General features: G+C 36.0%; 1 protein-coding gene across 2 annotated transcripts in view; it reads right to left on the reverse strand.

The window, feature by feature from the left end:
* Nucleotides 1-1,446: 1,446 nt before the first annotated feature.
* LOC143231778 (SKI family transcriptional corepressor 1 homolog-B-like) overlaps nt 1,447-21,977 on the reverse strand; it is a 71,146-nt gene continuing 50,615 nt past the window's right edge. The window contains exons 3-8 of one of the 2 annotated variants that reach the window (XM_076466423.1): nt 17,364-17,406; nt 10,931-11,014; nt 8,559-8,633; nt 6,090-6,164; nt 2,987-3,052; nt 1,447-1,963 (exon numbers count right to left, since the gene is read on the reverse strand). In XM_076466423.1, coding sequence (XP_076322538.1) covers nt 1,872-1,963; nt 2,987-3,052; nt 6,090-6,164; nt 8,559-8,633; nt 10,931-11,014; nt 17,364-17,406 — 435 coding nt within the window. In that variant the 3' untranslated portion in view covers nt 1,447-1,871. The remainder of the gene's footprint in view (nt 1,964-2,986; nt 3,053-6,089; nt 6,165-8,558; nt 8,634-10,930; nt 11,015-17,363; nt 17,407-21,977) is intronic. The other variant, XM_076466424.1, reaches the window with a different exon arrangement.

Here is a 21,977-nt window from a genome sequence, read left to right on the forward strand (position 1 = left end):
TCTCCTTTTTTAACCATTTACATCACTTTATTGTAGTGTGTTGTCTGTCAGTCAGTCGGTCAGTAGACACTAAAATGACGTCACATAAAAGATGATCAACGTTGAAATTTGTACTTTCGTGACGTCAGTAAAATGTACGCATGACATGAATCAGGAGAAGAATTATGAAGTCTGTAGGTTACAACACAGCAGTAAATATGAAATAAAAAACAAGGAACAAAAATATTTGTTACTGTTAATTTGGTATTATTTACTCTTGAAGCGGATAAACCCTCCCTGCGGATGGACATCTAGTAAGCATTTATGAAATTAATTGGTCTGATAATATCTCATTGAAAACAATAACACACATCAATTAAGTAAATAGCATTTAAAGACATGTTGTTCCTGAAAGGTCAGAAAAATCAGATGCTTATAGTCCATTGAGTTTCTGACAATACAAAGTTCTTGCTTTTATTTTGTACAAGATTTAAATGGATATCTTTGGTTTGAAAACGAGCTAAGTAAGCAAAACTAAAAGTACTTTACTTCTTGTTAATACAGTAAAATGTGCTTTCATATAACTTTGCGTTTAAAGTCTTTTTTTATTTAGACAATATTCTGTTTATCCGTTTGAATACAGTGGTTGAGTACGTTATATTAAAATAATTTTGTTGTCTCACCATGCTGTTTCTCTTCAAGTTGCCACGAAGGTTTTGCTCTAGTCAACAACTGTGCATCCTGAAAGTAACTTTACAGCGTCGGTTATATTGTAAAATGTTCAACTGTAAGTCTGTCTGGTTCAAAGCACGTTTCTTCTCCATGAATCGTTTCATAAGCCTGTCCTGTTCAAAGCGCGTTCCTCCTTCATGAAGCTTTCCACAAGCCTGTCGTGTTCAAAGCACACTTCTTCTTCCTGAAGTTTATCGTAACTAATCTAATGTCTAAAATCATCGAATTCCTTGCATCGGTTTTAACAGCTCGATCGTACAAACATTCATAGGTTCTCCGTCCGGCGACTTTACTGGTATGCTTTAATATGGAAATAGCATAAATATCCATTCATATTTCTTTATCTTACAATGCCATTAAGTAGAAGGGATATCCATGTTCTAGAAATTCTATATCTCCGATCTGAACATATCTTTAAAATCTGACATTATGAATATTTTGATTCGGAAAAGTTTTTTATTTATGCTTCTTAGAAGTGATCAATTGTCGCTAACATTAGACTACGTTAAAGAATATCAAAATGTAGTTCTGATACATGCTGTCCTACAGCAAATTCATCTTGACTTTGGTTGTCACGTAATTTGCTGATTAGAATACAAAAAAATATTTTAATCTAACGTATTCAAGCCTATATGATGAGTACCTCATATACCTTCATGGATATTTTACTTGTGATAGATATGATATTAAACTTGGAGTGGAACTGAATATTAGTTGTTACAAAGACAACAAGAATGACAGTTCTATTTATTTATTTCACTTTAACTTACATTTATAAATTATATGGCAATAAGTTTTTCTATCATTGTACATCGTACATAACAAGGACAATAAACAGCATTAGACTAGGCTTATCTCCACTAATCTATATGACTAACCAGTACTTATTGGCCAATACGACTTATCGTTTCTGATATGTTGTAATTAACCTGACTTCGGCCAAACTTAACCCTAAGACCATTCATGCCCTTCATTTGAAATATATACAGAAATCCACTGACTTCTATACTAACCAGTTTAACAAATAAAAACAAGCCAATGTGATTAGGGAAGTTTACACACGCAGGTAAAGAGTGAAAAGTTACACACAACTAAGATCAGATGTACCAGTAATTGGTTACAAGGTGCTAATGGGATGGGACATTGTCGAAAAGATCTCGTCATTCCATTAAAGAAGACTTGTAACCACACTCGCCGCAGTGACGTGGGTTCAGCACCTTACAGGTGAAGGCCTGGAGAGCTGTCTGAGCTTCTGGAAGAAAAAACGAAAACAAAATATTTTTTATACACACACACACACAAATAAATCAATGCATTTCTCTATAAATATCTAACAGAAGCACCACATAAAATCTGAGATTTTGATCCGGGCATTTCCTGACCTTATTCCATACACCCTGCAGATGTATATCTCTTGGTGATTAGTAACTATGTAAGCAGGTGGATACGACATTGTCGTATAACCACGGTTTATGTGAAAAGAGTCTTCACGTTACCGCTGTATATGATTAAGTTACTAATACACTTTCCTGGTGAAACAAAACAGATCTTCTTACAAGGTCCACTGCCTTCACACCCGGCATGGCCAGGTGGTTAAGGTGCTCGAATCCCCATCACACCAAACATACTCGCCCTATCAGCCGTGGGAGCGTCATAAAGTGACGGCCAATCTCACTATTCGTTGGTAAAAGAGTAGCCCAAGAGTTAGGGGCGGGTGGTAATGACTAGCTGCCTTCCCTCCAGTCTTACACTGCTAAATTAGGGACGGCTAGCGCAGATAGCCCTCGTTTAGCTTTGTGCGACATTCAGATCAAACCACTGCCTTCACAAGAAAACATAAATATATTATTTGGTAGGCATTATTTTTAAATTTAATATCCCTTTTTGAGTCTTGGAATCAGTACCAAAGCCATAACAACTGGTCACGGCAATACGGATAATGGAAAGATTGAACGGTGTTGCTGTTAACAGATATTTAACATTTAGTAACAAGTGGTAAAATATATATAAAATAAGAAGCTGGCAAGTGTTTGACGCCTGACGAAAGATCTTCGTGTTTTGTCCATAAACTCAAATAAAAGGAAATGAAACGTTTCGAAAGTTTATATTGAAACATTTAATTCATTCTTTAAAAAACAAATCCGTCTTAGGCTTCCATGTGCAAACATTGATTGATACATATTGGTTGAAAATAAAAGATGGTAAAAGCGTAATGCTGAAGCATTATCGTTAGGACTATGTGAAGGACTGCAGGTAACATGTGTCTGTTTTTTACCTTTAAGTTTTTGCTGCACAGTGAAACGTGCCTTCCTTTCTTGATCCAGCTCTTGGCACAGAGCATCTACACGAAAAAACCAAAAGTTGTGGTTCGTATTACAGTACACACTAAAAACTAAACAAACTATTATATATAGGAACACTTAAAACTCTTAAGACAGAGCATCTACACGAAAAAAAAAACTTGTGGTTCGTATTACAGTACACACTAAAAACTAAACAAACTATTATATATAGGAAAACTTAAAACTATTAAGACAGAGCATCTACACGAAAAAAAACAAAACTTGTGGTTCGTATTACAGTACACACTAAAAACTAAACAAACTATTATATATAGGAAAACTTAAAACTCTTAAGACAGAGAATCTACACGAAAAACACAAAAGTTGTGGTTCGTATTACATTACACACTTAAAACTAAACAAACTATTATATATAGGAAAACATAAAACTCTTAAGACAGAGCATCTACACGAAAAAAACAAAACTTGTGGTTCGTATTACATTACACACTAAAAACTAAACAAACTATTATATATAGGAAAACTTAAAACTCTTAAGACAGAGCATCTACACGAAAAAACAAAACTTGTGGTTCGTATTACATTACACACTAAAAACTAAACAAACTATTATATATAGGAAAACTTAAAACTCTTAAGACAGAGAATCTACACGAAAAACACAAAAGTTGTGGTTCGTATTACATTACACACTTAAAACTAAACAAACTATTATATATAGGAAAACATAAAACTCTTAAGACAGAGCATCTACACGAAAAAAACAAAACTTGTGGTTCGTATTACATTACACACTAAAAACTAAACAAACTGTTATATATAGGAAAACTTAAAACTCTTAAGACAGAGCATCTACACGAAAAAAACAAAACTTGTGGTTCGTATTACATTAACACTAAAAACTAAACAAACTGTTATATATAGGAAAACTTAAAACTCTTAAGACAGAGCATCTACACGAAAAAAACAAAACTTGTGGTTCGTATTACATTAGACACTAAAAGTAAACAATTTTTTTATATAGGAAAACTTAAATCTCTTGACATAAAATATCTAGTAAAATGAAACGTTTTGTCTCAGTATATTGGTATCTTATGTTACGTTTTCTAAAATGAACACAGGGGTCTCTTTCATACTCAAGGTATCAGATTGTTACGTTTTCTAAAATGAACACAGGGGTCTCTTTCATACTCAAGGTATCAGATTGTTACGTTTTCTAAAATGAACACAGGGGTCTCTTTCATACTCAAGGTATCAGATTGTTACGTTTTCTAAAATGAACACAAGGGTCTCTTTCATACTCAAGGTATCAGATTGTTACGTTTTCTAAAATGAACACAGGGGTCTCTTCATTCTCAAGGTATCAGATTGTTACGTTTCTGATTATACACACATTTCTTCTTTGACCACAATGGTCTGATTACATCGCTGCAGGGTAATGGTTTTCTAATGTCTAAGTTACAGCTTGCTGCTACAGGTTAAAACTGCTTGAACTGTAATTTGTAGGATGGGTTTTATGTCGTCAAATAGCAATACAGATATCAAGTTATTTTTAGTTATCAACGCTTTGGACTCCTAAAACGTTTTCTAGATTGTCTCGAACATTTTATCCTAGAAGATGTTTAATTAATATTCTATCACATTTTAGAGTAACATATGCTACATCAATGTTTTTTGTGACACACCCCGAAACTTCCCTTACAGAAAAAACAAAGTTTCTGATACCCCGAAACTTCCCTTATAGTAAAACTAAAGTTTTTGTGATGCCTCTAGAACTCCCTTACGTTAAAAGCAATGTTTTTTGTGACGCACCCCGAAACCTCCCTTACACTAAAAGCAATGTGTTTGTGATTCCCCCTAGAACTCCCTTACAGTAAAACTAATGTTTCTGTGATCCCTCTGAAACTTTCCTTAGAGTAGAACCAATGTTTTTGTGATGCTCCCTGGAACTCCCTTACAGTAAAACTAATGTTTCTGTGATCCTTCTGAAACTTTCCTTAGAGTAGAACTAATGTTTTTTGTGATACCTCTGAAACTTCCTTATAATAAAAAGGAATCAAAATATTTTGTTAGTGATTATTCACGAAAATCGTGTAGAAGTAATAATCATACAATTAAAATCACTATATGCTTTTGGCTGACAAAGATATTGCACACAAAAATATATGTTCGCAAATAATCACAAATCTAGACAATCAACTGTTCTTGTTGTGCCTACGACGGGTATCGAAACCCGATTTTTAGCGTTACAAGTCTGCGGACTTTCCGTTGAACTACTTGGGGCAGGCAACAGTGACAATGAAAATGAATAGTTTTTTAGCATCAATAGCAATAATTTTTGAAAATAATCAAGGCTCGCATTCTTGAAACTTAATTTAATATAATTTAATAACAACGGTAGTTGTTCTTCGTTTTCACTAAAATTTGGGTTTATGATCGAAAATGTCGTTATTAAGGAGAGTACATGACTGATGAAAGAATTCTTTCTGAACATTCTAAGTAAGAGAGTGAAGGCAGTATATTTAATTAGCTATTTTCGTTACCGGACTGATTTTTATATAAATTTAAATTTCACTAAGTACATTTCACCTGTCGGAAGTTGATGTTATTAACTTTTTTATCTTTATTACGAAAATCAGTGATTAAGAAAAATCTTTTTAGTCTGCTCATTTATCTCTGACCCCAAGCGAGGATTTTAAGAAAGTGTTTTTGAGAATCATGAAACTTACCGTTTAACTGCAAAGGAGCCCCCTCTAGTAGAGCGGTAAGTCTACGGATTTACAACGCTAAATCATGGGTTCGATACCGCTCGGTGGGCTCAGCAGTTAGCCCGAAGTGGCTTTGCTATAAGAAAACACACACATTACAGGGGGACTAAAAGGGAGTGTTTTTGTTAGATAATGAAATTCACCACTGACGCAGCGGGGAATTTAGGGGGAGTGCTTTTGTGGATAAAGAAACTTACCTCCGAACCACCAGGGGAATTTATAGGGAGTGCTTTTGTGGTTTGTAAAGCTTCCTACTGATTCCCCAGGAGAATTTACAGGGAGTGCTTTTGAGGATTGTGAAACTCACCTCTAACATAGTGAAGCTGCTTGGAAAGTTCTTCTCTGTATGCCATTTCCTTTCGAACTTGTTCTTGAAAAGTTTCTAACAGCGAATAAAAGTAAGTTGGTGGTTTTCTGGTTAAAGTGTTTTATTACATTTACATATATATATATACATACACACACCAAGTAATGGCATTCATTAGTTTTTCGCTTCGAGTAGTGAGTGCTTACGTCTTCTTATTACGTTAAAATAAATCAATACATACATATATATATATACAGTTTGTAAGAGATTTTGGCTGGTGTTCATGAAACCATCACATATTTGTCTTAATATACAAAAGATGCAAATCAGAAGTTTATATCAAGAAGCATATCCACCAAATATATACTAAGTTGGTATAATTTAATAATTTTGCTATAATAATATCTTCTAATGTTATTTATACGTGGAACGTCCATAATAAGAACTACCTATCGTAATCGAAGTAAACTTAATATATGGTTCTAATTCTTTATTTCTTATGTGAGACTGGCGAATGGAGGTTAAAACTGATAGACGGTGTATCCCCACTGCTATGTGGGTCCTACTTAGGCAGTCACCTCCAAAACCTGGTGTACATTTTATAATCCCACATTATAGTTTGTACCCTGGGATCTTTTCAATTAGTGCAGCGTTTTTTAAGTTATTTTTGTATATATACACATTGCCAACTGAGGCCAAGGACTTTCTACAAACTACAAAGATTTATGATGTAGAAAAATTCAGAAAGTGTTGAATAACATGATGTCAAAGGGCCCCGGCATGGCCAGGTGGGTTAAGGCGTTCGACTAGTAATCTGTGGGCCACGGGTTCGAATCCCCGTCGCACCAAATATGCTCGCCCTTTCAGCCGTGGGGGCGTTATAATGTGACGATCAATTCCACTATTCGTTGGTAAAAGAGTAGCCCAAGAGTTGGCGGTGAGTGATGACTAGCTGCCTTCCCTCTAGTCTTACACTGCTAAATTAGGGACGGCTAGCGCAGATAGCCCTCGTGTAGCTTTGCGCGAATTTCTAAAATAAACAAACAAACATTGATTCGTAAACAGTTAAATATGAAAAACTTGCCTTAACTACCACTTCCAAAAATAACTTATTTTAACATTATCTAAATAAAAATTTTCACATTAAATTTATTTAAAACAATCTTATGTATCTGATAGAGAATATTTTTAAATTAATTGAGGTACATATATCTAAACCATTATTGGACAAAAATCTCTTTGTGTGTGTGGCCACCTATAATTGGCGAACTAATATAGAATTAGGGTACAAACAAGAAGGTAAAATGGTAAATGTGCTTTAACAAGAGAGGAATATGTGAAATTAGAACCCACTCTTCTATTGTTTTTTGTTTCATGTACAGAAACAATGTATATATATGTATGAGTGTGTGCTTTTACACACAAAAAAATGATAATTCTGATTTTCATGTTTCATTGAGTTTTAGATCTGACCAATCAGATTTGCATAGTAGGAAACAAAACCCAATAGCATGCCCTTCAGTGGCACAGCGGTATGTCTGCGGACTCACACCGCTAAAAACCAGGTTTCGATACCCGTGGTGGACAAGCACATATAGTCCATTGTGTGGTTTTGTGCTCAATTCAAACAAACCAAACCCAGTAGTACACCCTCCCTGTTGTATGTCTTCAGATACGTAATAACTTTTAGTATGGGATTCGTATCTATGAAGCTTATTTTTTGCATTAAGATTATCTTTCTTCGAGGTCTTGTTATTTAAGATAAAAAGTAATCGAATGTGGGAGATGCTGTTACATAAATCCTTCTTTCTGCCCCCCGCTAGTACAGCGGTATGTCTCCGGATTTACAACGCTAAAATCAGGGGTTCGATTCCCCTCGGTGGGCTGAGCAGATAGCCCTTTATGGCTTTGCTATACGACAAACACACAAACACACACACCTTCTTTCTACTAGATATTAAAATTAGATAAGTCTGTGTATAATACAGAATACACCCAAATCTTTTCTGTTTCAGTGATGTATTTAAGATAAGTCTGTGTATAATACAGAATACACCCAAATCTTTTCTGTTTCAGTGATGTATTTAAGATAAGTCTGTGTATAATACAGAATACACCCAAATCTTTTCTGTTTCAGTGATGTATTTAAGATAAGTCTGTGTATAATACAGAATACACCCAAATCTTTTCTGTTTCAGTGATGTATTTAAGATAAGTCTGTGTATAATACAGAATACACCCAAATCTTTTCTGTTTCAGTGATGTATTTAAGATAAGTCTGTGTATAATACAGAATACACCCAAATCTTTTCTGTTTCAGTGATGTATTTAAGATAAGTCTGTGTATAATACAGAATACACCCAAATCTTTTCTGTTTCAGTGATGTATTTAATTTATAACCTTAAATAAGCACTATTGAAGGAGTTGTCCGTAAGCAACACAAATGATCCGTATACTAATTGTGATACCTCTCATTTTGTCATATTCCTTCTGGACCTTTCGTCTTGCCTCTGTGTTTTGCAGAAGAGCTTCAGAAAAAGATTCTAATGTAATAAAGAAAGTTCACATGTTTATAAGCCGTATAAATATTGTTGAAAGTCACGAATAAACGTTTGTTGAACTATTTTAGAAAATTTCAGAAAATGTATTAAAATTAAGCTTAATGTTTTTAATTTCGCGTAAAGCCACTAGAGGGCTACATGCGCTAGCTTTCCTCACTTTAGCAGTGTAAGACTAGAGAGAAGGCAGTTAGTCATCACTACCCGCCGAAAACTCTTGAGTTACTATTTTACCAACAAAAAGTGGGAGTGCCCAGCACATTATAACGCCCCTACGGCTGAAAGGGCGAGCACGTTTGGTGTGTGATGGGAATTCGAAACCGCCGCCCTCGTATTACAAGTCGAGCTCCCTAACCATCTAACCATGCCGAACATGTCTATACGTACTTCATAACATTAATACAACTACCGTCTAAATCCCTAACACGTCTCACTCGGCCAGACGAACCAGGAATCACGAATGCTCGCTTGCTGGTTCGTCAGTTCGTTTGATCATCCAGCGTAACAATTGACAATATATGAGACTGGAATAAATAAATAATGACAGTAATAAGTCTTTTTCCTTAATTATATTATGTTGTCAAGCAGTTTGCTAATATAAATAATGTTCTCAGTTTTCCAGCTGGCATGACACATTTTGGTGTCGTACGGCAGACTTCGTCGGCACCGGTTACAGTAGTTATAAGGTGGTTAACATATTATTATAGGCTTTTATTTACTTTCACTGGATGTTTCTTGCTGATTATTACTATAGTAGTATCGTCCATCAAAATTATGTTGTCTAATGTAAATATTGAATTGTGTTTATTATAAGATATTAGTTTGAGGTTCATAATAATAATAATTTTAATATTACATTACTTATTATTTCCTTTAATTATTCTTTTCAGAGAAGTAGAATGTATGATAGTATTTCAGTTACTCTATGCTTGCCATATCCATTCCCAACGACGCGTTTCATTCAAGACCAGAGCTCATCGGGCCGGCCGAAACGCATTAAATGTATTAGTGGTCAGGGAGCTGCTTATTTAATATACTTGTTATAATAACTTTTATTATGTGAACACCATTGCTAAGCTGTGAAATAGTTATTGTAATAATTATATTTGACATAAGACAACAGTATTAAACTTGCTGAATTTTTAACAGTTCATTCTTTACCAAGTCCCGTAGGATATTTCTGAGAAGAACATATATAATAGTATTTCAACCGCACCATGTCCATTATATTATTTACGAAATAAAAGGTCTACGAAACACTTATAAGATTGAATAAACTAATAAATTCATTAAAAAAATGAAAAACCTTGCAAATCGGAATTGTAATATTCTAACGAACATCTGGGAGATGTTATTCCTTTCACTGCCTGGTGCAAAAAAAAAAAAAAAGGTAGAGTTACTCTTCGTCTTGGTCCGGCATGGTCAGGAGGTTAAAGCATTCGATGCGTAATCTGAGGGTCGCGGGTTCAAATCCCTGTCACACCAAACATACTTGCCCTTTTAGCCGTAAGTTTTAGGTAAACAATATCCTTTCCAGCGAAATAATATGTTACGCCACGGTCCACAAAATGACTATCATTTATGTAAAACAGATACTACATTACATACAGAATACACTTCAGCTTCTCTTTACAGAGAGTAGGTAACAATGAGTAATAATGTACTTGATATAAAGATGAATAAACATCTCAATATTACATTAAATAGAACTGGTTAGTGCTACATGTAAGATAAATATTTTATCTAATGTAGAGACGAATATACACCTCAATGTTACTTTAAATAGAGCCGTTTGTTGATATATATATGTATTACAAATAATGTAATTGATAAATATTCAAATAAACACCTCAACGTTATTTTACAGGGAATACGTTACAAATGTATTATAGAGAATAGTGCACTTGATGTTTATACGAATAAACACTTCAATGATACTTTAGAAAAAAGATGTTTACTGCTACATCTATAACAATTCACATACTTGATATAGGTAAGAGTAAACACATCACTATTCGTTGGTATACAAGAGTAGTACAAGAGTTGGCGGTGGGTGGTGATGACTAGCTGCCTTCCCTCTAGCCTTACACTTCTCAATTAGGGATGTCTAGCGCAGATAGCTCTCATGTAGCTTTGCGCGAAATTTAAAACGAATCAAACCAAACCTCTTCGTCTCACTGATTTTGTAATGATATAACTACATCTTCGGTCCTAAAAACACATCAAACTAAATAATATAATGTAGCTGTCTAATCGAATTGCTAAATCTTAGACTAAGATACCTTGTGAAGTCATAGAAGCAGAGACGTGGAGGTCATTCTCATCTTGATTTCTTTTCTTGTAACTACTAGCCTCGGTAGGTCCATCTAAGAGAATGTAACAGTGCACATCAGTGACACCTAGGTTTAGTGTTAACTTTTATTATATATTATTTATTTGAAAATAAAGTGCTTATTGAAAATATAATATTATTTCAGTTATATTTGGTTAAACAACAAGTACAACATATACTATACTTAAATTTTAGTGTTAACTTTTATTATATATTATTTATTTGAAAATAAAGTGCTTATTGAAAATATAATATTATTTTAGTTATATTTGGTTAAACAACAAGTACAACATGTACTATACTTAAATTTTACATAATGTATTAAGAGTTAAGCCTAAGAGACCCAAAAATACCCCATTTTTTTCTTTACTATTTATATTTTGCAACAATAATGTGTGTTTAAAGTTGGCTGTTGGTTGTTCTCAATGCAAAACTACACAATGGGATATCTGTGTTCTGCCATTCAAGTTCATAGAAATCCAAATTTTAACGCTCTAATCACGCGTACATACTTTGGTATTGTGACGGTAAATTCTACTTTTTGTTGATAAAATAGTAGCCCAAAACTTGGCGTTGAATAGTATTAACAAACTCTCTTCCCTCTAGTCTCAAGCTTCTAAATTGGGGATTCGAGTACCTTTACACGGAATTTAACAAATAAAGATATTAAAATTGTGTTTTGAAATATTAACACTATATCATAATACAAAGTAAAACTAAGTGGTTAAGGCTCTCGACGCGTAATCTGAGGGTCGCGGATTCGAATCCCCGCCACACCAAACATACTCGCCCTTTCAGCCGTGGGGGCGTTATAATGTACGACCAATCCCACTATTCGTTGGTAAAAGAGTAGCCCAAGAGTTGGCTAATTTTACACTGCAAAATTAGGGACTGCTAGCGCAGATAGCTCACGTGTAGCTTTGCGCGAAATTCAAACCAAACCAAACCAAATCGATACCCGTGGTGGGCAGAACGCAGATAGCCCATCGTGTAGGTTTGTGCTTAACAACAAACAAACCAAACTAAGAGGAACTATCAGAAAGCCTTGTTGACTTTCATGAGAATTAAAAAAGGATAACATAGCCGTATCTTGATTTTTGTTTGTTTCCTTCTATCATATCCCTCATTCAATGACTCAGCAGTGAGTCTGTAGAATTATGACACAAAATTCGAATTTTAAATGCTTATCTCTAACCTTAACAACAAACAAAACAACTTCTCAAAAATCTGTTATTTTTTTTTATTGTTTTAACATTGTTTCACCTTATGTTTTTGGCGGTGTTATAGTTTCTGAGAATGGTTTATGTGAGTTTTACGTATTTATTTTTCAGTTATTTTAATCTTAAGTAAACCACAAACAATCTGGTTTTTATTCTCAATGATCATTCCGTCTGCGTAAGGTCAAAAACTTGTGAAATATTTATTGGTAAAAAACACACGAAGAAATTCTTTGTGATATAACCGTGATCATAATTTTGTGCATTTATGTTTTTCTTTTAAAAATTACAAACAAAACTAGAACCAAGCCCACTACATGCATTAAAACATCTTTAATGAGCAAAATGCTTCAACAAACAGAAACAGGTGGTTAGAATTAGGCAGAAAAAGTTTTAATCGTGAATCACAATATTAAAGAAAAGAACCAATCAGGAGAGTCTCTAAGAAATACAAGCACGAATCAGTGATCCAAACACATCTGTAAACATTGTTGCTACCACCAGCATCATATAATCTTCTATTTAAATAAGAAATATGTGAACGAACACTAATTTGTAATCCAAACACATCTGTAAACGTTGTTGCTACCACCAGCATCATATAATCTTCTATTTAAATAAGAAATATGTGAACGAACAATAATTTGTGATTCAAACACGTCTGTAAACGTTGTTGCTACCACCAGCATCATATAATCTTCTATTTAAATAAGAAATATGTGAACGAACACTAATTTGTAATCCAAACACATCTGTAAACGTTGTTGCTACCACCAGCATCATATAATCTTCTATTTAAATAAGAAATATGTGAACGAACAATAATTTGTGATTCAAACACGTCTGTAAACGTTGTTGCTACCACCAGCATCATATAATCTTCTATTTAAATAAGAAATATGTGAACGAACACTAATTTGTGATCCAAACACGTCTGTAAACGTTGCTGCTACCACTAGCAACACATAATCTTCCATTTATAACCATCCTGCTGGTTCGATATTTGTCCACAAGCGAGCACACAAATGAGGACTGCTCAAGTGGTCCCTGAGGACTAGTGTGTCAGGTTTCCTACATATGGTAGTCGCGCTACACAGTAGACTAGATGGTCTTTGAAGTACCTCTATGGTCCTGATATAATATATCCTCTTCCTCGCACTACTGTTCGCCATGTTTAATTTACCATAAGGAACCATTTCCACATTCTGCCGACGAAATTTCTTCTTGAAAATTGGAAGTGCCAAATACAAAAGAGAAAAAACAAATCTCGTTGCATAAAACACATTTCGATAAGGAGTAATTATAACTTTAATATCATTTCATTATCGAGCAACATTCGAAACACAACACGATTTTGAAATCATAAGATTAAACAGTGGACCCCCATACCCACTGCTCTATCAGAAAGGAGATAATTTTACTCTTGTTCGTGATCTCAATATCACATTTTTTGTTTTGTTTTAGTTAAGCACAAGAAGCTCTCTGTGCTTTGCTCACCATGAGTATTGAACCTCGATTTCTATCGTTGAAAGTCAGCAGACATACCGCTGTGCCACTGGGGGCTTAAAATTAAGAAAAAAATATTTGTTGATTTCTTAACTCAGAGTCTCCACTGATTAAAATTTGTTTTGTTTTTAACGTTGGTGATATAATAGAAAATAGCTTAATCCTAAAATTGGAGGGGGTACAAGTATCACATAATTACTACAGGGGGTAGGGTAACACATGATCACTGAAGAGAGTACAAGTATCACATAATCACTGGAGGGATACAAGTATCACATAATTACTGGAGGGGTACAAGTATCACATAATTACTGGAGGGGTACAAGTATCACATAATTACTACAGGGGGTATAGTATCACATAATCACTGGAGGGGTACAAGTATCACATAATTACTGGAGGGGTACAAGTATCACATAATCACTGGAGGGGGTACAAGTATCACATAATCACTGGAGGGGTACAAGTATCACATAATCACTGGAGGGGTACAAGTATCACATAATCACTGGAGGGGTACAAGTATCACATAATCACTGGAGGGGTACAAGTATCACATAATCACTGGAGGGGTACAAGTATCACATAATTACTACAGGGGGTATAGTATCACATAATCACTGGAGGGTACAAGTATCACATAATTACTGGAGGGGTACAAGTATCACATAATTACTACAGGGGGTATAGTATCACATAATCACTGGAGGGGTACAAGTATCACATAATTACTGGAGGGGTACAAGTATCACATAATTACTACAGGGGGTATAGTATCACATAATCACTGGAGGGGTACAAGTATCACATAATTACTGGAGGGGTACAAGTATCACATAATTACTGGAGGGGTACAAGTATCACATAATCACTGGAGGGGTACAAGTATCACATAATTACTGGAGGGGTACAAGTATCACATAATCACTGGAGGGGTACAAGTATCACATAATCACTGGAGGGGTACAAGTATCACATAATCACTGGAGGTACAAGTATCACATAATCACTGGAGGGGTACAAGTATCACATAATTACTGGAGGGGTACAAGTATCACATAATCACTGGAGGGGTACAAGTATCACATAATCACTGGAGGGGTACAAGTATCACATAATTACTGGAGGGGTACAAGTATCACATAATTACTACAGGGGGTATAGTATCACATAATCACTGGGGGTACAAGTATCACATAATTACATAATATCACTAATTACTGGGGTACAAGTATCACATAATCACTGGAGGGGTACAAGTATCACATAATCAAGTATCACATAATCACTGGAGGGGTACACATAATTACTGTACAAGTATCACATAATCACTGGAGGGGGTACAAGTATCACATAATCACTGGAGGGGTACAAGTATCACATAATCACTGGAGGGGTACAAGTATCACATAATCACTGGAGGGGTACAAGTATCACATAATCACTGGAGGGGTACAAGTATCACATAATCACTGGAGGGGTACAAGTATCACATAATTACTGGAGGGGTACAAGTATCACATAATCACTGGAGGGGTACAAGTATCACATAATCACTGGAGGGGTACAAGTATCACATAATTACTGGAGGGGTACAAGTATCACATAATCACTGGAGGGGTACAAGTATCACATAATCACTGGAGGGGTACAAGTATCACATAATCACTGGAGGGGTACAAGTATCACATAATCACTGGAGGGGTACACAGTATATCACATAATCACTGGAGGGGTACAAGTATCACATAATGACTGGAGGGGTACAAGTATCACATAATCACTGGAGGGGTACAAGTATCACATAATTACTGGAGGGGTACAAGTATCACATAATCACTGGAGGGGTACAAGTATCACATAATCACTGGAGGGGTACAAGTATCACATAATCACTGGAGGGGTACAAGTATCACATAATTACTGGAGGGGTACAAGTATCACATAATCACTGGAGGGGTACAAGTATCACATAATCACTGGAGGGGTACAAGTATCACATAATCACTGGAGGGGTACAAGTATCACATAATTACTACAGGGGGTATAGTATCACATAATCACTGGAGGGGTACAAGTATCACATAATTACTGGAGGGGTACAAGTATCACATAATTACTGGAGGGGTACAAGTATCACATAATCACTGGAGGGGTACAAGTATCACATAATTACACATGGAGGGTACAAGTATCACATAATCACTGGGGGTACAAGTATCACATAATTACTGGAGGGGTACAAGTATCACATAATCACTGGAGGGGTACAAGTATCACATAATCACTGGAGGGGTACAAGTATCACATAATTACTGGAGGGGTACAAGTATCACATAATCACTGGAGGGGTACAAGTATCACATAATAACTGGAGGGGGTATAGTATCACATAATCACTGGAGGGGTACAAGTATCACATAATCACTGAGGGGTACAGGGGGGTACAAGTATCACATAATCACTGGAGGGGTACAAGTATCACATAATCACTGGAGGGGTACAAGTATCACATAATCACTAGTATCACATAATCACTGGAGGGGTACAAGTATCACATAATTACTGGAGGGGTACAAGTATCACATAATTACTGGAGGGGTACAAGTATCACATAATTACTACAGGGGTATAGTATCACATAATCACTGGAGGGTACAAGTATCACATAATTACTGGAGGGGTACAAGTATCACATAATTACTGGAGGGGTACAAGTATCACATAATCACTGGGGGTAGGGGTATCACATAATTACTGGAGGGGTACAAGTATCACATAATCACTGGAGGGGTACAAGTATCACATAATTACTGGAGGGTACAAGTATCACATAATCACTGGAGGGGTACAAGTATCACATAATCACTGGAGGGGTATCACATAATCACTGGAGGGGTACACATACATAATCACTGGAGGGGTACAAGTATCACATAATCACTGGAGGGGTACAAGTATCACATAATCACTGGAGGGGTACAAGTATCACATAATCACTGGAGGTACAAGTATCACATAATCACTGGAGGGGTACAAGTATCACATAATCACTGAGGGGTACAAGTATCACATAATCACTGGAGGGTATCACATAATTACTGGAGGGGTACAAGTATCACATAATTACTGGAGGGGTACAAGTATCACATAATCACTGGAGGGGTACAAGTATCACATAATTACTGGGGGGGTACAAGTATCACATAATCACTGGAGGGGTACAAGTATCACATAATCACTGGAGGGGTACAAGTATCACATAATTACTGGAGGGGTACAAGTATCACATAATCACTGGAGGGGTACAAGTATCACATAATAACTGGAGGGGTACAGTATCACATAATAACTGGAGGGGGTATAGTATCACATAATAACTGGAGGGGGTATAGTATCACATAATCACTGGAGGGGTACAGTATCACATAATCACTGCAGGGGGTACAGTATCACATAATAACTGAAGGGGGTACAATATCACATAATCACTGGAGGGGTACAGTATCACATAACAACTGAAGGGGGTACAGTATCACATAATAACTGAAGGGGTACAGTATCACATAATCACTGGAGGGGTACAGTATCACATAATCACTGAACGGGTACAGTATCACATAATCACTGAAGGGGGTACAGTATCACATAATCACTCACCTACATCAAATGAAGAGGTCCTTGTAGAGCAGTGTTTCCTTCCCTAATGAAATTTTAAAAAATAATTAAATTTCCTTCGTTAAATTCAACCATTTTTTTATAATTCATTAAAAGTTGTATATTAGTTGAGAAAAAATTACAAAGAAATACAAAGAAACCAAAACCCAAATCTCTGGAACTACAAGCACTTCAACATATATTACAGAATGCGTTCCACAGACTCGCTTTGTAATTCGAAACATGTCTGGATTAACTGGAGCTCATATGTGAAAATAAGAAAAATGTTAGTGACCTCTAGTTCCAGATTTTTCGGACACTCCATCTATTCATAACACTCACAGCACTGTTCTACCTAACTGTCTTTCCGTAATGCACACAATATCAACAGTGTTCGGTTGTATCCAAGAAACATTATAAACAATCATTAGTATACGTTGCGTTATGATACGTTTATTGTTTATACAATTTTATTAAAAGTGGAATGTGTAAATACAACTACTTTCTTACTGCGCTGTTTTGATGATTTCAACTTCCTAAGTTGACCTTTTTGCGGCCTGATGAAAGATTGTTTCTTTGTTTTTTGAATTTCGCGCAAAGCTACACGAGGGCTATCTGTGCTAGCCGTCCCTAATTTAGCAGTGCAAGACTAGAAGGAAGGTAGCTAGTCATCACCCCCCACCGTCAACTCTTAGGCTACTCTTTTACCAACGACTAGTTGTATTGGCCGCCACATTATAACGAGTTGACAGCTGAAAGGGCGAACATGTTTGGTGTGACGGGGATTCGAACTCGCGACCCTCTGATTACGAGTCGAGCGCCTTAACCACCTGGCCATGCCGGGCTCTAACGTTAAAAGTTGGTTTCTGGATATGGCTTGGTGAATACATTTCATTATATGTATTACTTAGAGTAAGTAAAAACAGAACGTGAAGGTTATTTAAATTACTAGTTTTCCTTTATTTTTATTACGTATAGCCGTTTATTCTACTTCATACAGTATTTAGAATATTTTATGAAACAATTAATTTATTCCATTAACAATTATCAGTAATTCTTTTAACGGTTCCTCAAAAAAAGGTCATGAGCACAAAACGTCACGGTTAGGTTAAGTCCGACAAGATATTCACATGTTGCCGTTAACAACAAGCGGCTGAGAATTGTCCTAGATCTCTCGCAGTACTCCGATTAAACCCTGCAATAAATGTTTAATAACTCTATGTTCGTTAAAATATTGTTTAAGATATATTTATGTCCACCCTTTTCTAGTTCCTTGTTATTCATACCAGTTTTAAACTATAACATTTCTCACAAAGCAGACATTTATGTAAATATAGATACCATCGATTAGGGCTAGGTAATGTCACCTTAAACAAGATTGCAAATCAAGTAAATCAGAGAGATAACGAGTTAGTGGTAATTAGATGCTTATCGCATACGTTACTATGGTATAAATATACATCAATCGTAAACGTTCGCACATCGGGGAACCGGATGGTCAGGACGCTCGATTCATAATCTGGGGTTGCGGGTTCGAATCCCACCAACAAACACACTAGATCTCTTTCCGTTGTGGGGACGTTATAACGTGAAGACCAGTTCTACTATTCGTTGATAAAGAATACGCCAAGAGTTGGTGTCGGGTGTTGTTCACTAGCCACCATATCTCTAGTCTGTCACTTCAAGATTATATTAATTCAGGGCAGATAGACCTGGAGTAGCTATGCGCGAAATTCAACACCCAAAGAAATTAAGATCAGGAAATAAAGTATTGGTGGAAGTCTGTGTCAGATATTATATATTGGTTAAAATAAAAGTTAATAACTACACTGTATTAAAAGTAAACCCTGGTTTCTTTGACCAGTTTTCAAGAAATAGTGGAACCAGAACACTAAATCTATTTTGCTATTTTTTATATGTTCGTATTATTCAATTTTCTCCTATTTTAGTTGTTTTTTTCCTGAAGTAGTTAAGACTCGACATAACACAGCGGAAAAAATATAAATAAACTTTCAGTAATTAATTCAGTGTATTTTGTTAGTACGTGACTCAACAAGATTGTAATAACACGAAACTTTTCTTGTGTGTTTCTTTGTTTTAGCGCAAAGTTACACAGCGGTCTATCTGCGTTCTGTCCACCGCGAGAAAATAACTCCAGCTGGTAATTAGTATTGTAAGACTGTAAATTTACCGCTGACCTCTGGGAGACATGTCACAGGGTGAAAGGTTATATTCTCAATAACTTATGAGTGATCTATTCACTATCTCGAGCCTTTCTTTCTGAACACTCCAAAACTTAAAGCAATGTATCTATATATACAGTCACGTGAAAAAGTTACGACATCCTATGAGAGCCTGTGTATTTTTTTAACATTTTTGGATACATAGATATTAAATCTCAATTTCAACAATACTGAGAGATTATGGGAATATAACTAAACAATTAAAACTGAAGAAAAGACTTTTCAAGATCTTCTGTAAATGTCATGCTACAAAAATGCATATTCTAACTGAGGAAAAAGTTAGGACACCCTACCCCCTAATAGTTAGTGTTACCCCCTTTGGCTGAAATAACTGCAGTGAGATGGTTCTTGTAGCCATCTATCAGTCTCTGACATCGGTCTGAAGAAAGTTTGCCCCACTCCTCAATGCAGAATTCTTTTAGCTGTGAGATGTTTGAGGGATTTCTTGCATGTGCAGCCCGTTTCAAGTCACCCCACAGCATCTCAATGGAATTAAGACCTGGGCTTTGACTTGACCATTCCAGAACTCTCCATTTCTTAGTTTTCAGTCAGTCCTTGGTGGATTTACTGGTATGTTTTGGGTCATTGTCGTGTTGCTGGGTCCAGTTCTGTTTCAGCTTTAATTTTCTTACAGATGGTCTCAGATGATCCTCAAGCACCCTCTGATACACAGTAGAATTCATGGTGGATTCTATGATTGTGAGCTGTCCAGGTCCTGATGCAGCAAAGCAGTCCCAAACCATGACACTTCCACCTCCATGCTTCACAGTTGGTATGAGGTTCTTTTCCTGGAATGCTGTATTTGGTTTACGCCAAACATGTACTCTGTTCTAGTGTCCAAATAATTCGAATCTGGACTCATCTGTCCAAAGAACATTATTCCAGAAGTCCTGGTCTTTGTCTACATTCTCTCTGGCAAACTTCAGTCTGGCCTTGATGTTTCTCTTAGAGAGCAAAGGTTTCCTCCTTACACACCTCCCATGCAAGTTAAACTTGCGCAGTCTCTTTCTGATTGTAGAGACATGCACTTTCACATCAACAGTAGCCAGAGCCTGCTGTAGGTCCAGTGATGACGTGTTAGGGTTTTTGGAGACCTTTCTTAGCATCTTGCGGTCTACTCTCGGAGTGAACTTGCTTGGACGACAAGACCTGGGCATGTTGACAGTTGTTTTGAAAGCCCTCCACTTGTTTACTATTTTCCGGACAGTGGAATGGCTGATTTCAAAATCTTTTGGGATCTTTTTAAATCCTTTACCAGACTCATAAGCTGCTACAATTTTCTTTCTGAAGGCCTCAGACAGCTCTTTTGCTTTCACCATGGTGCTCACTCTCACTTCAACAGTCAGGAGCACACCAAACTAAATGTCTGAAGTTTAAATAGGGCAAGCCTCATTCAAAACGCTGAGTAACGATCTTCTAATCATTTGAGCCATTTTAAGTGGGAATAAATGTGGGGGTGTCCTAACTTTTTCCTCAATTAGAATATGCATGTTTGTTGAATTACATTTACAGAAGATCTTGAAAAGTCTTTTCTTCAGTTTTAATTGTTTAGTTATACTCCCATAATCTCTCAGTATTGTACATCCGGAGACTTACCGCTGTACTAGTGGGGGAGTGTATGGGGTTTATAAAGGCAGAAATCTGTAACTAGACAGCAGCTATTTAGCGATTTTATGCAGCATTAAAAACTGTAAATATTTCTGTTTACCCGTTATTTCTATCCAAATCCAATATTCCAGAGAAATGAAATAACAGTAGAAAACATTTAATCAGTTTTCAGTCCATGAAAGCTTTTAAACATTTTATGAAACGAGCGAGACTTCACAGTATTACGTTTTACAAACAAACTTCAACTTATTTGCCAACACTCACAGTCTATTAGCAAGTGTTTTAGAACTTAACTCAGACCAAAAACAACATAAAACTGCGATATGCAGAAATTAAACTCGCTTCTGTTTCACTTTCTCAGGTAGATAGATCTTAGTAGTGGGTGGAATATAATGGTTGGGACATAACGGTATCGCCCCAAATACGAGGAACAGTCGGGAGGGCAAATAGAGATATAAGTATCCCTGAACGTCCCAGCTAAACAAGTCCCGCTTTACTTTAAAACCAAATTTGTGCCACGATGTTAAAATTAAATTAGAAGAAAGAAAAGAAGGGAGAAAACTAGTTTGAATGTGACTTTGTCCTCAAAAATGTGACGAGATGTAAGGACAATGTCCTAGTTTTGACATGGATGAATCGTCTGGATCATGAAGAAAAGTGAGGAGAATATCCTAGTTTTTACATGGATGAATCGTCTGAACCATGAAGAGAAAGAAATGAGGAGAATATCCTAGTTTTTACATGGATGAATCGTCTGAACCATGAA

Source organism: Tachypleus tridentatus, chromosome 11, assembly GCF_004210375.1.
Source record: "Tachypleus tridentatus isolate NWPU-2018 chromosome 11, ASM421037v1, whole genome shotgun sequence".
NCBI classification, from domain to species: Eukaryota; Metazoa; Arthropoda; class Merostomata; order Xiphosura; family Limulidae; genus Tachypleus; species Tachypleus tridentatus.